Below are 12021 nucleotides of genomic sequence, written 5' to 3' on the forward strand. Positions count from 1 at the left end.
AGATGTTTCCAGACTAGGCAGTAGTTCAATAGGAAGGAAAAACAGGCAAGCAGCTGAAAAACTGCATCACTCTTCAAGGCAGTATTGCTGTTATTCCAGAACAGGATACTGGGCTGTATTTCCAGAACAGTTCCTCATATTTTAAATACAAAAATTTACAACATATCCCAGCAGACAAAAATTGTGCTACATAACACCATACACACTAAGTCCTGTTTTCTTTGCCTTTTCTCCCTCTCATTCTCCTGTCTCGTTTGGAGACAAAAGCAGTGGCTGCTCTATTGACAGTGGATATAGAAATAGTTTCAAAAGTGCCATGATTTTCAGTGCTGCTACAGTTAATGCCCATGGGCTAAACTACTAACACTAAGCATCCTATATGACTTTTATTTACAATAAATACAATCCTGATATAGATTCATAGGCAAAGGCATTAATAAATTGCGTAGCCCATGGAAACAACTACTGAAAATCACCATGAACGCTGTGTGCCATTCCTTGCTGTCAATATTATGTCAAAGTAATCAAGTAGAGAAGCAGAGAAGAATTAAATTACACACTGATTTTCAACTCCAGTTTTAAGAATTTACATATTTCTCTGAAAAATCTTATTAATATCGAATGGGTTTTTAAAATATCTTTAAAGAAAATTTCTGGTTGATGCACTGTTCCCATTTTTTTTGAGACTGATTACAAACTCACCAGAGGCATAAAACAGTTTTACTTTTTTCCCTACAGAAAAAAATATGGTCAGGTTTGAGTTATGGAACTACCCCTCCATACTGAAATAATGCGTTGGGTAGATGAAATCTCATATTCAATAGACTACAACAAAGGGCACAATTGAAATGGGAAACTTTGATTAAAATCTTTTTTAAAGTCTTGATCTCATTTAAATGTGGTTTTGGTCTTTGTGTATGCACTGAAAATAAGAACAAGCTGTTCCACATCTATCTCACACTACAGAAACATGTTAGCAAAAGAACTAAGATCACATCAGCATTAATTCTGTCAAAACAGAGGTGCCATGTTTGTTTGGAAGACTCAAGTTCACACTTGTTTTATGCTAGGTCTGAGAATAAGTAGCTAAGTACATCGATACATGAACCATCCATCAGAGAAGAGGAGAAGGTCTATACTGTCCTCAGACACAAATAGTATGGCTCTGCCTGCACTAAAATCTTGTCTTGAAACAATAGGAGCTGATTATTATACTGTAAGTATTCATATAGTTAAACAATCAATGATGTCATTGTCTCAGCTATGTTAACAAAATAAGAATCTGGGGAAAAAAAAGAACTCAGATAATAATATCTGGAAGTATGATATAGGGAACAAATTACCCTAAAACAAAGTTATCAAAATGAGTTTTGAAAACAGCACTAGAAAAGTGTCATAACTCTTCGAACAGACATACACAATGACAGGTAATATTTCTGAGATGCAAACAAGTTATTCTGTATATAAGATTGGATGTCATTATTTTTACTAAGCATGTCATCTTTACTTGTCCCTAATTATATCATTAATTTCTTGAAGAGATGGTGTATATCTGCAATGTGAGAAAAATTAATTCAAAAAAAATATACACATTGCTTTAATACTAGTATTAAAGTCAGTACTTAAGAATGCATTTTACTTGGTTATGGGAGTACAAATCCATCAAACAGAAGATGTGTACTATTTTTGAAGGCAATAATAAAAATCCTTTAAAATAATTTGCTATTACCCATACAAGGAGCTGATGATAGACAAATCAAGTGGATCTACTCCATGAATTCATAACTCATGGAAGACACTGAAATCATCACTATTTAATTAAATTCATTATTTCTCAGTGCAGGCAGCTTTTTTTTTTTTTTTTTTTTTTTCATAAATATCAGTGGTTCTAGCACTAGCAATAAAACTCCATTTTTACAGTCTGCTTTTCTACACTTTATGCAAGAATGGAGCAATCTCTGAAAGAAATCATCATGTCTCTGTAAGTAACCAGAACTGTGGCTTTCAAGTCCAATGGATGTCTATAGCTTACTTTAAAATACTACACAGAATAAAATAGTCGTAACAAATTTCTCTCTGGATTATAATAGGATTTCTCTCTTCAATTCACACCCAATTTGTCTGAGGACAACTTACTCTGGTGAAAGTTGAGTCAATAAATGTCAACTTAGTATTTATATTGTGATGATACCAAGACCAGTACTATGATTCTGACACATTCACTCTTCTGTTGTGGAAGAATGGCAAGTACAGCAGCAAAAGAGCGGTACTAAGCTCAGACAAATGGAGAAAAAGGCATCACTTAACTCAGCATCAATTCACTTCAAAGATCTTAAAGTTGTGAATTTTATGTTCAATGCCAACAACAGATGAAAAAAACTTTCATTATGAGCTTACAATTTTATGTCTGCGTTCTATAAAACACCCAGCTCAGTAGAAGCTAAGCTACCTGCTTATCAGCAAGAAATAAGTAAAAACCAGCCAGGACTTCCAGGTTAGACCAAAATTCATTTGTTTATAGCTATATGCACCCTACAGATGACAGTATGCCACCGCACTTATATTACTGCAGATTGTTAATTACATTTAAAGTTCCCATTATGCAAATGTGATACTACTGGATTTGGTATAAAACTAGGAAGTACATGAAAAAACAAAGGCAATCATTAATCTTCTCAGCACTGGAAGCAAAATGACTACAGCCAGCACAGCTCTGAGCATTTTCACAACATTAGGCATTTTATGAATTCCTCTAAGAAGCCGCTTTGCATCCTGCAAGACTAGAATGCACAAACTGAATGAATTATAGATACAAACAAACAGCAAATCACAAAGGGCATGTTGCAAACCTAAAGAAAATTAAAGTTTCTGTTCTGGATAAAGAAATGAAGAAGGTCTTGGGGGAAGCAACTCAGCAGTCGGTTGGTACATGGCAAGCATGTAATTTTGGCAGTTGTTTGCTTCATCATTAGGGAAACCATAAAGACATTTTATGATACATCTCCCCTAAGACGACTTAAAAAATGGCAAAAACATCCTCTTTAATGAAATATACACCTTCCATTTTTAACTGTGTTGCTCACGCTGGGGCTGATTCAGTTTCCCAGTTGAAATTCTATTATGCAACTAATACACTAATGGGTAAGGAAAACTGTCAGATTTGAAAAATCACTATGGCTGAATAGACAAAATAACATTGTTATTCTCCTTAGAGTAGAAGTCTGGTCTTAAATAAACAACATTTGGAAACAGCAAAGTTTTACTGAGTTACCTCTTCTGAGAGCACTACTTGGTATAGGTCTGAAGAGACTGCAGAGTTTAACTGGGAAACCTTATTTGCTTAGGGTTTAGAAAATTCAGAAACAGTCTGTGACAGCAAAAATATGTGTTACTGAAGTTAAAATGTCATTAAAGAGATATTAAGAATCTCGCTAATTCCAGTTCTTTGACTACAATGAACTGGTAGATTCCTCTCTAGAAATGGACTTCAGCATGATTGCCATATCCCATAGCATCAGCTGCAGGGACATCTTATGCATGTTCTGTTATAAACACTACCTTAATACATTGAGCTGTTACTACTCCTCAAAAGTGTGAAAAGATAGGAACAATTTTAAATTTTCCTATTCATTTTCCACTGTATGCACAAGAGGGAGATTAATTAATCACTAAATCTGGATGGAATTTTCAATGTCAAGATTAAAGGTGTGGATGTACAGATACTGAGTTCCCTTTTCTCAGACTCCCCTTTGCTGCCATGAGGCCAATGTGCCTTTATTTTAAAGATCATTATAATTTATTATTAAGTAAAATTCCACATATCAGAGATTTTTGAAACATAAGTGATTATTAGAAGTAGTATATGCATATTCCTTGATAAACATATATTAATGCTTCTGCATGGATACAGGAATTAATGTATGTTCTCTTTGTGACATATAGCTTGCAGTAAAATAAAGAAATTACGGACATAAAAATGGACTAACATGAAAAACAGAAAATAAGACTGTTTATCAAAGCCTTTACCTCTCAACATGACAAAACACTGAAAAAGGGAAGACATTTTGACATGCCACTATATATAGAACATCTAAACATATTGTTTACATAAATCAAATTCAAAATGCTGAATTCCTAGAAAAAGGACAGATACAGGAAAGCAGAAAAACTAAACTGGACCATAAAATAGCATAGTGAATGCACAAGTTACTTGGATAACAGTCACTGTGTTCAAATTAACTTAAGCATTTTAAAGTTTAATTTTCAAGGAATGAAGATGTTAAGTTGTTCCAGATGTTAGCATTGCCTCTCACAGATAGGTTACTGCAGCAACTTAATTATTGTTGTTACAAGTCAAAGCAGCATTTTTCTATCAAACATGCTTATTGAGAATTTAAATCACAAAATGGTAGCAGATGAACTATTATCGAATTCCCTAAATATGCCAGATTTTCTGTGTTCACAGCAGGCTCACAGCTGTTAATATTTACTCAACAGTTACTATTGCTTTTATCTCCCAAATGAATGCTATTAAAGCCAAATATTAACTGCACATCATTGTGCAGCATATTACTTTATTAAAATGAACACGTATAGAAGGCAGCAGAGAATACAGGCTTTTGAACATAGAACTACAGTCTGGTTTTGTCAAGCAGTGTACAGCATGGAAAGTTAACATATAAGATTCTTTTTTCTTAGTTAATGGCACAAAGATATGATAGTGGTCAGGGGAACTGCTATTGTCATTCTAATCTCTCAATATAGTGTTATTTCAATGGAATATTCCAAATTATACAAAGATCTTGATAAGTTCACCTTACCTCATCTGGTTTCGTTATACATTTTCCTTTCCCTGAACACTGGAGTTTATCTGAATGACTTCCCACAGGCATGCAGGTACTGATTTTCACTATCACAGTCAACCGTAAAGCCACAATGCACTTAGTAACTGAATCATTCAAAAAACCTTTTAAAAAAAAAAAAAAAAGAAAGAAAGAAAAGAAAAAGAAAAAGAAAATATTAATATATGAGAAAATACAAGAATAAAATTAGATGTTAATACATGGTGATGCTAGACAAACAAATTGAATTGAACATGATTGCTCATATTTCATACAGACTTACCTAAATTTAATACATGGAAACACAAATTAGAATAGAGTTTGTAAGCACTTACCAAAATGATTAACAGAAGAAGGAAAGGCTAGTGAAACAGATCTATCTGTAGGGTTCTAGTCTGCTTTCATTTCTATTGTTTCTAAGAATCAACCACTTTAGTGTGCTATCTTTTTGATAATTTATATACTTCCTTAAGTTTATAATAGCAAGGAATATTAAAATCAGTCTCAGTGGAGGAAAACATTTATATAAATTTCTGCAGTTACTTCAGGTAAAGCCAGAAATCACACAGATCATAAGCAGAATTACAATGGTAAAAGATGGACAATCTCAGTGTTGCTCTTTGGTGGGCTCTGTAAGGATGTACTCCATTTGATGGTATTCCTTTAGTATCTGCAATACAAGTTATATCTGAATGTCATACCTTGTCACTCTGGAAAGTGAACAATATTTTCTGATTTACAGAAAATAGTACTATATCAATAAGCATTAATGAGGAACAGTAATACACCGATTTCTCAGGAAACTGCTTGAAATTCAAGTAAATTCTCTTTCCAGAACAGCTGCTAAACATTACTTACATTCAGCATATGAAAGTCTCAAGTGTGACTAATTATACAAATTCCAAAGCAAATCACATGTAAGAATTCCTCTGCCTGTTCTCCATTTTTACATCTCACTTTTTAAAATGGCACTTTCTTTGAGCAATAAGTTGTCTATACTAGAAACACTAAATTATGTCTTCAAAGCAGCAAAATCTCATATCCAATACAATAATTATCAGCTTGAAAACAGCTTGCATGAGTCAGTTAAATATTCTATAAGACCAGATTAAAACTGTACAAGGGATAGTTATAAATGTCTAATGGTCTGTTTTACTCTGTAGAAATAATTGCAATCTGCTGACCTCTTCTAAGAAAGCCAGTTTATTCTGGCCTCAGTACACACCTCCTTTTTGCCCATCTGCTCTAAAATACAGCCAGAATTATTTCCCTTAACAATTGAATGTGATTGTCACAGGCAGTCATGCAATTATATGTGAATGCTTGGAAGAATGCGGTATTTAGAAAATGTCTTTGGGTTCACATTTTCTTGTCTGAAGCAGATTGTTACGTATTCTTCAGGACAGTTCCCTAAAGGAATATCAAATCAACCTTCTTTCTACTTTGAGTGCTGTTACTATTTTGGTATCTAAGTCCCTTAAGCAAACCACTGAATAAGCCATTATTCTCACTGGAATGCCACACGTTTTCCTGTAATTTCTAATTATCTCACCTCATTTCCAAAGACTAGATAGATAAAAATACAGCTATACATTTTTTCTTCTATAGAAGTTACATACAACTTTCTGAAATCTTTAAGTTCTATGACTAAACGAGGGCCACCTAATCATCTAAATACAACTCCCTGCTCAACACAGGTTAATTAATTCCTTCTCCAATTCCTGTAACAGTGACTGATGTGGAGTAAGTTCTATTTTTATCTTCTAGGTACGAGTATATTTTCAGAAGAATGCTTACAGCTCCTTCCATCTGAGGTCTGAAGAAAAAGATTACAGTTGTTTACAGCAAAAGGTAATTTTGTTCATTTTAATCTTACCGGTTTTCTAAAGCTGGTTAAAACATAATGACATCAGAGTACTTCAAGTTGAACAATTTGCAGTTCAGCTAATTATAGCAGTAACACTGAAACAATTTTAAAACCTAATAAATGAGGATATGATGTGAGAAGCCATTTATATTGCAGAGGAGGCATTTTCAAGCTTTGTGCGCACAGAGTTGATAGTCTGAGAAATGCCTGAATGATTTCACTGGCAGTATGCTGGGTAAAATACTATACTCACTCCATCCTGCTAGTTCACCAACTTAAGCATAGTAGATCAAAGCACATATGCTTCTATTTCTCTTACATGAAAAAGGTGAGAATTAAAAATAAGGAATAAAGTTTTGTGTTGTTTTTATTTTTAATGACAATATTGTTTATATTCAGGCATGTTTAGAATTATCACAGTGTGCCATTCAGATTACTATTTTAACCTTCATCCTAGCCACAACATGTGATTTCTTTACACCTGTATTTAGTCAAGACTATATATTGAGTTTGCAACCATTTTTGCGACAGAGTAAACAAGGGACTACTTTGCTTGTGTTATATTTATACTTGTGATATCTCTATACTGTGAAGACAATCACAAGTGTCCACTCTATTTATCATCATGGTTTTGTGATCTGAGCATATAGTAGCAAATACAATTTAATTATACATACCAATTTCCCTCTCTTACAGAAGTGTGTATCAGTAACTCAAACAGTGGTTGTTTATCTAGGAAATATAAGAGAGCTCAACACTTTTAACATGTGTTCAGCTTTCAAAGACTCAAAAAAATGAAGCATATCAAGCATATAATCAAAGCATCATTTGTGAAAATTTACCATTATACACCGAAATAATGGAAGCACCCTTTTGATTTGCAAAGAGCCACTCACTCATCATCGTTTCCATCCTTTCGTGGTCAGGTCATTAAGGTCTACTATTGCCCTCAGAGGCCTGACGTCAAACTGTATCATGGAATCTAAAAAAAATGGGTCAGGAATCCTTTCCTGGTTTGTATTAGGATCCTTATCATACAGAAAGAGAACACAAGTGCAAAACAGGTAGACAATGACATGCATAATCTTTGATGCAGTACTTCTGGGACATCAGTATCATAGGGTACTTGGACAGAACACCTGAGATCATTCTCTAAGGATACGGCAAGGTAACATAGCATCCAGGGACTCAAATATACAGCTGCAATAACAGAACTTCTACTCTGCCCACAAATCCTGCTAATTATAAGTAATACAATTAATCTAAGCTCCCAACTTCTATACAAATCACTACGCTTACTGTATTTTGTCACAAAAGCCTTGGTCAAATACTGCTTTAGAAGGTAACGTATCTCACACCCATCGTGATAAATAAGCTTTTGAGAGAATCAGTCAAAGATCCATTTCAGATACTTTTTTTTTCTTCAAATGTCACACGAAACAGCAATTTTAAAAGTACTTTCTTTTTTAATAAGGGACTGCAGAATTCCTTGCTCCCCCTCAGCCCTTTTCACCCATTAATATCACAGTCACATTCTGTTTGAAAATGCTTTCTTCCTTCACTACAAACACTGAAAAGTCATCCTAAATTCTGAAAATCAAACATATACTCAGACAACAACTATTACAGTGATAGAGATGAGCATAGTGCTGGTCATGCTACAATCTCAGAAACACTTCTGCACAGCCATAGAAAGCAGATTTACCATGATAGGCATATATAGGTATAATACAAAGCAAAATTGGGGTATCCAAAAATTATTACCAAAACTTTGGGAAGAAATAGCACACAACCTGACTTAGTTGGATGTACTTAGCGTATGAAAATCCCTAAGCAGACTGATTCTCCTCTATAAGAAAGAGAAAGAAAATGTCATTGTTACCGAACAATTACTCAGTTTAATAATCTGACCATACTAAAATCTATGATGGGATTATTAAATATTCAGCTAGCAAGAGTACACTTCGGAAAGCACTTACATACAGCTTATTAAAGAGATGTGACAGTAGCTTAGAGTGTGACCTACCATGGCTTCAAGGACTCTGTTTCTTACTGGCCAAGATAATGGTGAAAGCCCTGTGAAGGGTGACAAGGCTGATCTACTGATAGATTTCCTATATCACATTTTCCCCACTGTGCTTATTTATCAGTATCTCTGAGATGCTGCTAAGCTGGCAGTGGACTATTCTGGGCACAAATGTAGACCACCAGAATTTCTGATAGCACACTTGGCAGAAGCAGTAAGGGCGATGGAATGCAAATGACATTGCTGGGACTGTGGGAAGAGCAGCTGAGGTAGATTGTGTGGGTGGCAAGGTTAGCTAGGAGATATCTGTAGTGACTGACTCAGAAACACTGGAGTGGCTACTCTATACTTAGATACACCATGTCGTATGTTACACTACTAGCTGAAGACCTCAAAGCATGTTAAAAGCTTTATTAAAATGTGCCTCACTTTTTCTTTTAAATTATGCATTAGTGTCTTCATTTTACAGATCAGGTTAAGTAATTCATCTGAGACCTCACAGTGCCGGGAACCATGTGATCAACTGAATGTAAATATCTCCACAGTGAACTGGTCACAGGGAGTGTGACCTAAAAAGCAAAGGTTATTTAGATGTAAATTTAAAACATAACAGAATGTATTTTAAAAAAAGTGAATACTCAAATGTTTATACCTACATAAGTTTGAGACAACTCGACCACGAAGAACAGGGAGAGATATTGATCTTCCTCTTTTATTACAGCTGGATGCTTAGCATTTTCCTTTATAAGACCATCCTTTGAAAAAGTCTTTGAAATTAGCCATCATCAGACAATTTGCACTATTCTCATTACTGCTACTGCCCTTGTTTAAAAAAAGGCCATTCTCTGTCAGGTTAGCTCTTATGCCCAGACCCTCAGGGAAATGTTCACAGCTATGCACAGTGCTCAATACTGCCTGCAATAGGGCCATTCCAGGCAAACTTCAAGCATGAAAATGAAAATCCTATTAACCAGAGCAGTTGTCTCCAAATTTCCCCACTGGCAAGGCTGACATGCACGCAAGGAACCAGCACAGGCTGCAGCACAATGCTGAGCGGCACAGAGATGTGAACACTCCATGAGAGACATGTGCAGGGCAATGCAAAGTAATTTAATATAGTTCTGAGTGAAGAAGGGATAAGTCAAGTGACTGCACATACGCCATGGGCTACGAGCTCACAGAGATACTCAGCTGACACACAGTGACTTGTTAAAACGGGAGTCATGTCACTGCATAGCTGTCTGTGAATTCAATTCACACATCTCCTAATATGAAATAAATCTACCCTATTTCAATTTGCTTAAGTAAATGCAGCAAACAGTTCTCTCTTGATGGAAAGTGATGCTTGTTTTGAACATATACAGCACAAAACAATCCATCCATAAGGTCAGAATTAAAATTTGCCCCCTAAATCGAAACCGGAGTATGACAGAGACCTGAAAAACTTATGACTTACTTATTTTAAGATATGGCTCTAGATTATTTATTTTACTAAATTATTTTGTACATTCAATTTCATGCTGGCCACCTCGCATAACTGCAGTTCATATTAGTGGTGGATCAGTCTGAATTGCAAAATACTGTCACCTTGGCATATATGTACATGTGGATCCCACACTTTTTAAAATGCACCAGATCGCTTCTGCTTGAGGATACAGGCATTAATTTTCCTCTCGAAGAAAGGTATTAAAAAGCGGTGTCAAATTTAAGCAAGCTGTCTGATAGCTGCTGACATTTGTATCATATCAGTGTTCTTCATCACACCATAAAGATGCTAAAGGATCCATTTGCAAGTGAGTTTGTGCAGGGACAAACTTTAAGACACTTTATAGTAATAGTTCAAGCTAGTTGGTTAAATCGTATTGATCCAAAAGGCTCGGCACCTTGCAGAAAAGCAGATTACACACCGATTTCCTGCTCTGCAATGAAAATAAGAGATTGAAATAAGCATTATAATTTAAAGATTTTGCTGGGGAATTTATTTTCAATTCAGACAAAAATGCATTGTTTCCATTCATATTAAAAGCTAAATCTTTTGCTTTATTATCCATAGCATTTTATTGGAGAAATAGCAATTTTGCTAATAAACGTCTTCCTTATTTTATAAACAATTAAATGAAAAGCTAACCTAGCAATATCCTATGAAGGAGTTGTTTTTAAGCTGCATCACTGCAGCGCTAAGTAAAACGACAGGCACACAGCAAATCAAATGAAGCTATTCACAAGCTTCTTTGAAAAATGATTTAAACAACACAGTTTCACAAACTTTTCTGGTATTTTACTTACAAAGACACAGAGGTTAAATACAAATACCAGCTGTCTGACTTTGCTTTGCTATTTTTCCAAAGCTTGTCCCATCACTGCAGTTCAGCAGCAGGCACATGAAGGCAGAAAAGCGGTCCTTTCAACATTTTACCACAGAAGTTGATGAGAAGCACTCTTTGTCAAAACTGACAGTATTGTAATAACCACGAACACACTGGCATTTGGTTACTGTATGCCACTGCAGGTATACCTATAGCAGCCTGCAAGACAAACTGGAAACTAAACTCCAGCAGGCACCTGTGGATGTGAGGCTCGCAGTGCCTTTAGTCATGAAGTACAGAAGTGCTCCCTTAATGAGCAGGTAAATGAACCCAGTGCCAGAGTAAATTAACAGACTATGTAAGAAACAGATGGCATACAGTGACTGAAAAATTTCTAAATATCTCAGCATCAAAAGAATAAAGATGTTAATGCTTTTACTGTGTTGCTTCTGCCCCATTCTGGATAGCAGATCACATTTCCAGAATAAAAGTTCTTGTTTCCAATTAGATGCATGTAACAAATTATGGAATATTTGTGACAGAGTTGCTGTAGAAGCTGAAAATGTCCTTCAACACCCTTTAGAAAGGTCAGACGTAGTGCATTATATCCTTTAAGAGAAAAATGCACAGTGTTGGGTGCATTAGCTCCCTCCCAAACATACAGCAAGCAGCAATTTCAGCTCGCTGTAACCTACTCATAACCAGCAGAACTTCAGTCTGAAACACCCATACACAGACTGACAGTGCATCACAGTACTCATCTCACTTTTTCAGACTTGTGAAAATTCACTTAGTCTGATTTCAATTTATTTTTTGCAGTAATTCACAAAAAATAACAGGTGTGCAACTATAATGGGGCAGTTTTGCAACTCGTTTTCTTATATTCTAGTACAAAGAGAATGAATTAAAAGAAATAAAGATGTTTTGTAAATACGAGAATAGTTTATCAAGAATAGCTCATTAACTTCAAAGAGCATTGGG

At 35.2% G+C, this 12021-nt stretch overlaps 1 protein-coding gene across 1 annotated transcript in view; it reads right to left on the reverse strand.

The window, feature by feature from the left end:
- DNER (delta/notch like EGF repeat containing) overlaps positions 1-12021 on the reverse strand; it is a 96797-nt gene that overhangs the window by 33505 nt on the left and 51271 nt on the right. Inside the window, exon 5 of the mRNA XM_015871494.3 lies at positions 4821-4966. Within this exon, the coding sequence (XP_015726980.2) occupies positions 4821-4966 (146 nt within the window). The remainder of the gene's footprint in view (positions 1-4820; positions 4967-12021) is intronic.

The sequence above is a fragment of the Coturnix japonica genome, chromosome 12, assembly GCF_054131305.1.
Source record: "Coturnix japonica strain WE chromosome 12, WE-NBRP24, whole genome shotgun sequence".
NCBI classification, from domain to species: domain Eukaryota; kingdom Metazoa; phylum Chordata; class Aves; order Galliformes; family Phasianidae; genus Coturnix; species Coturnix japonica.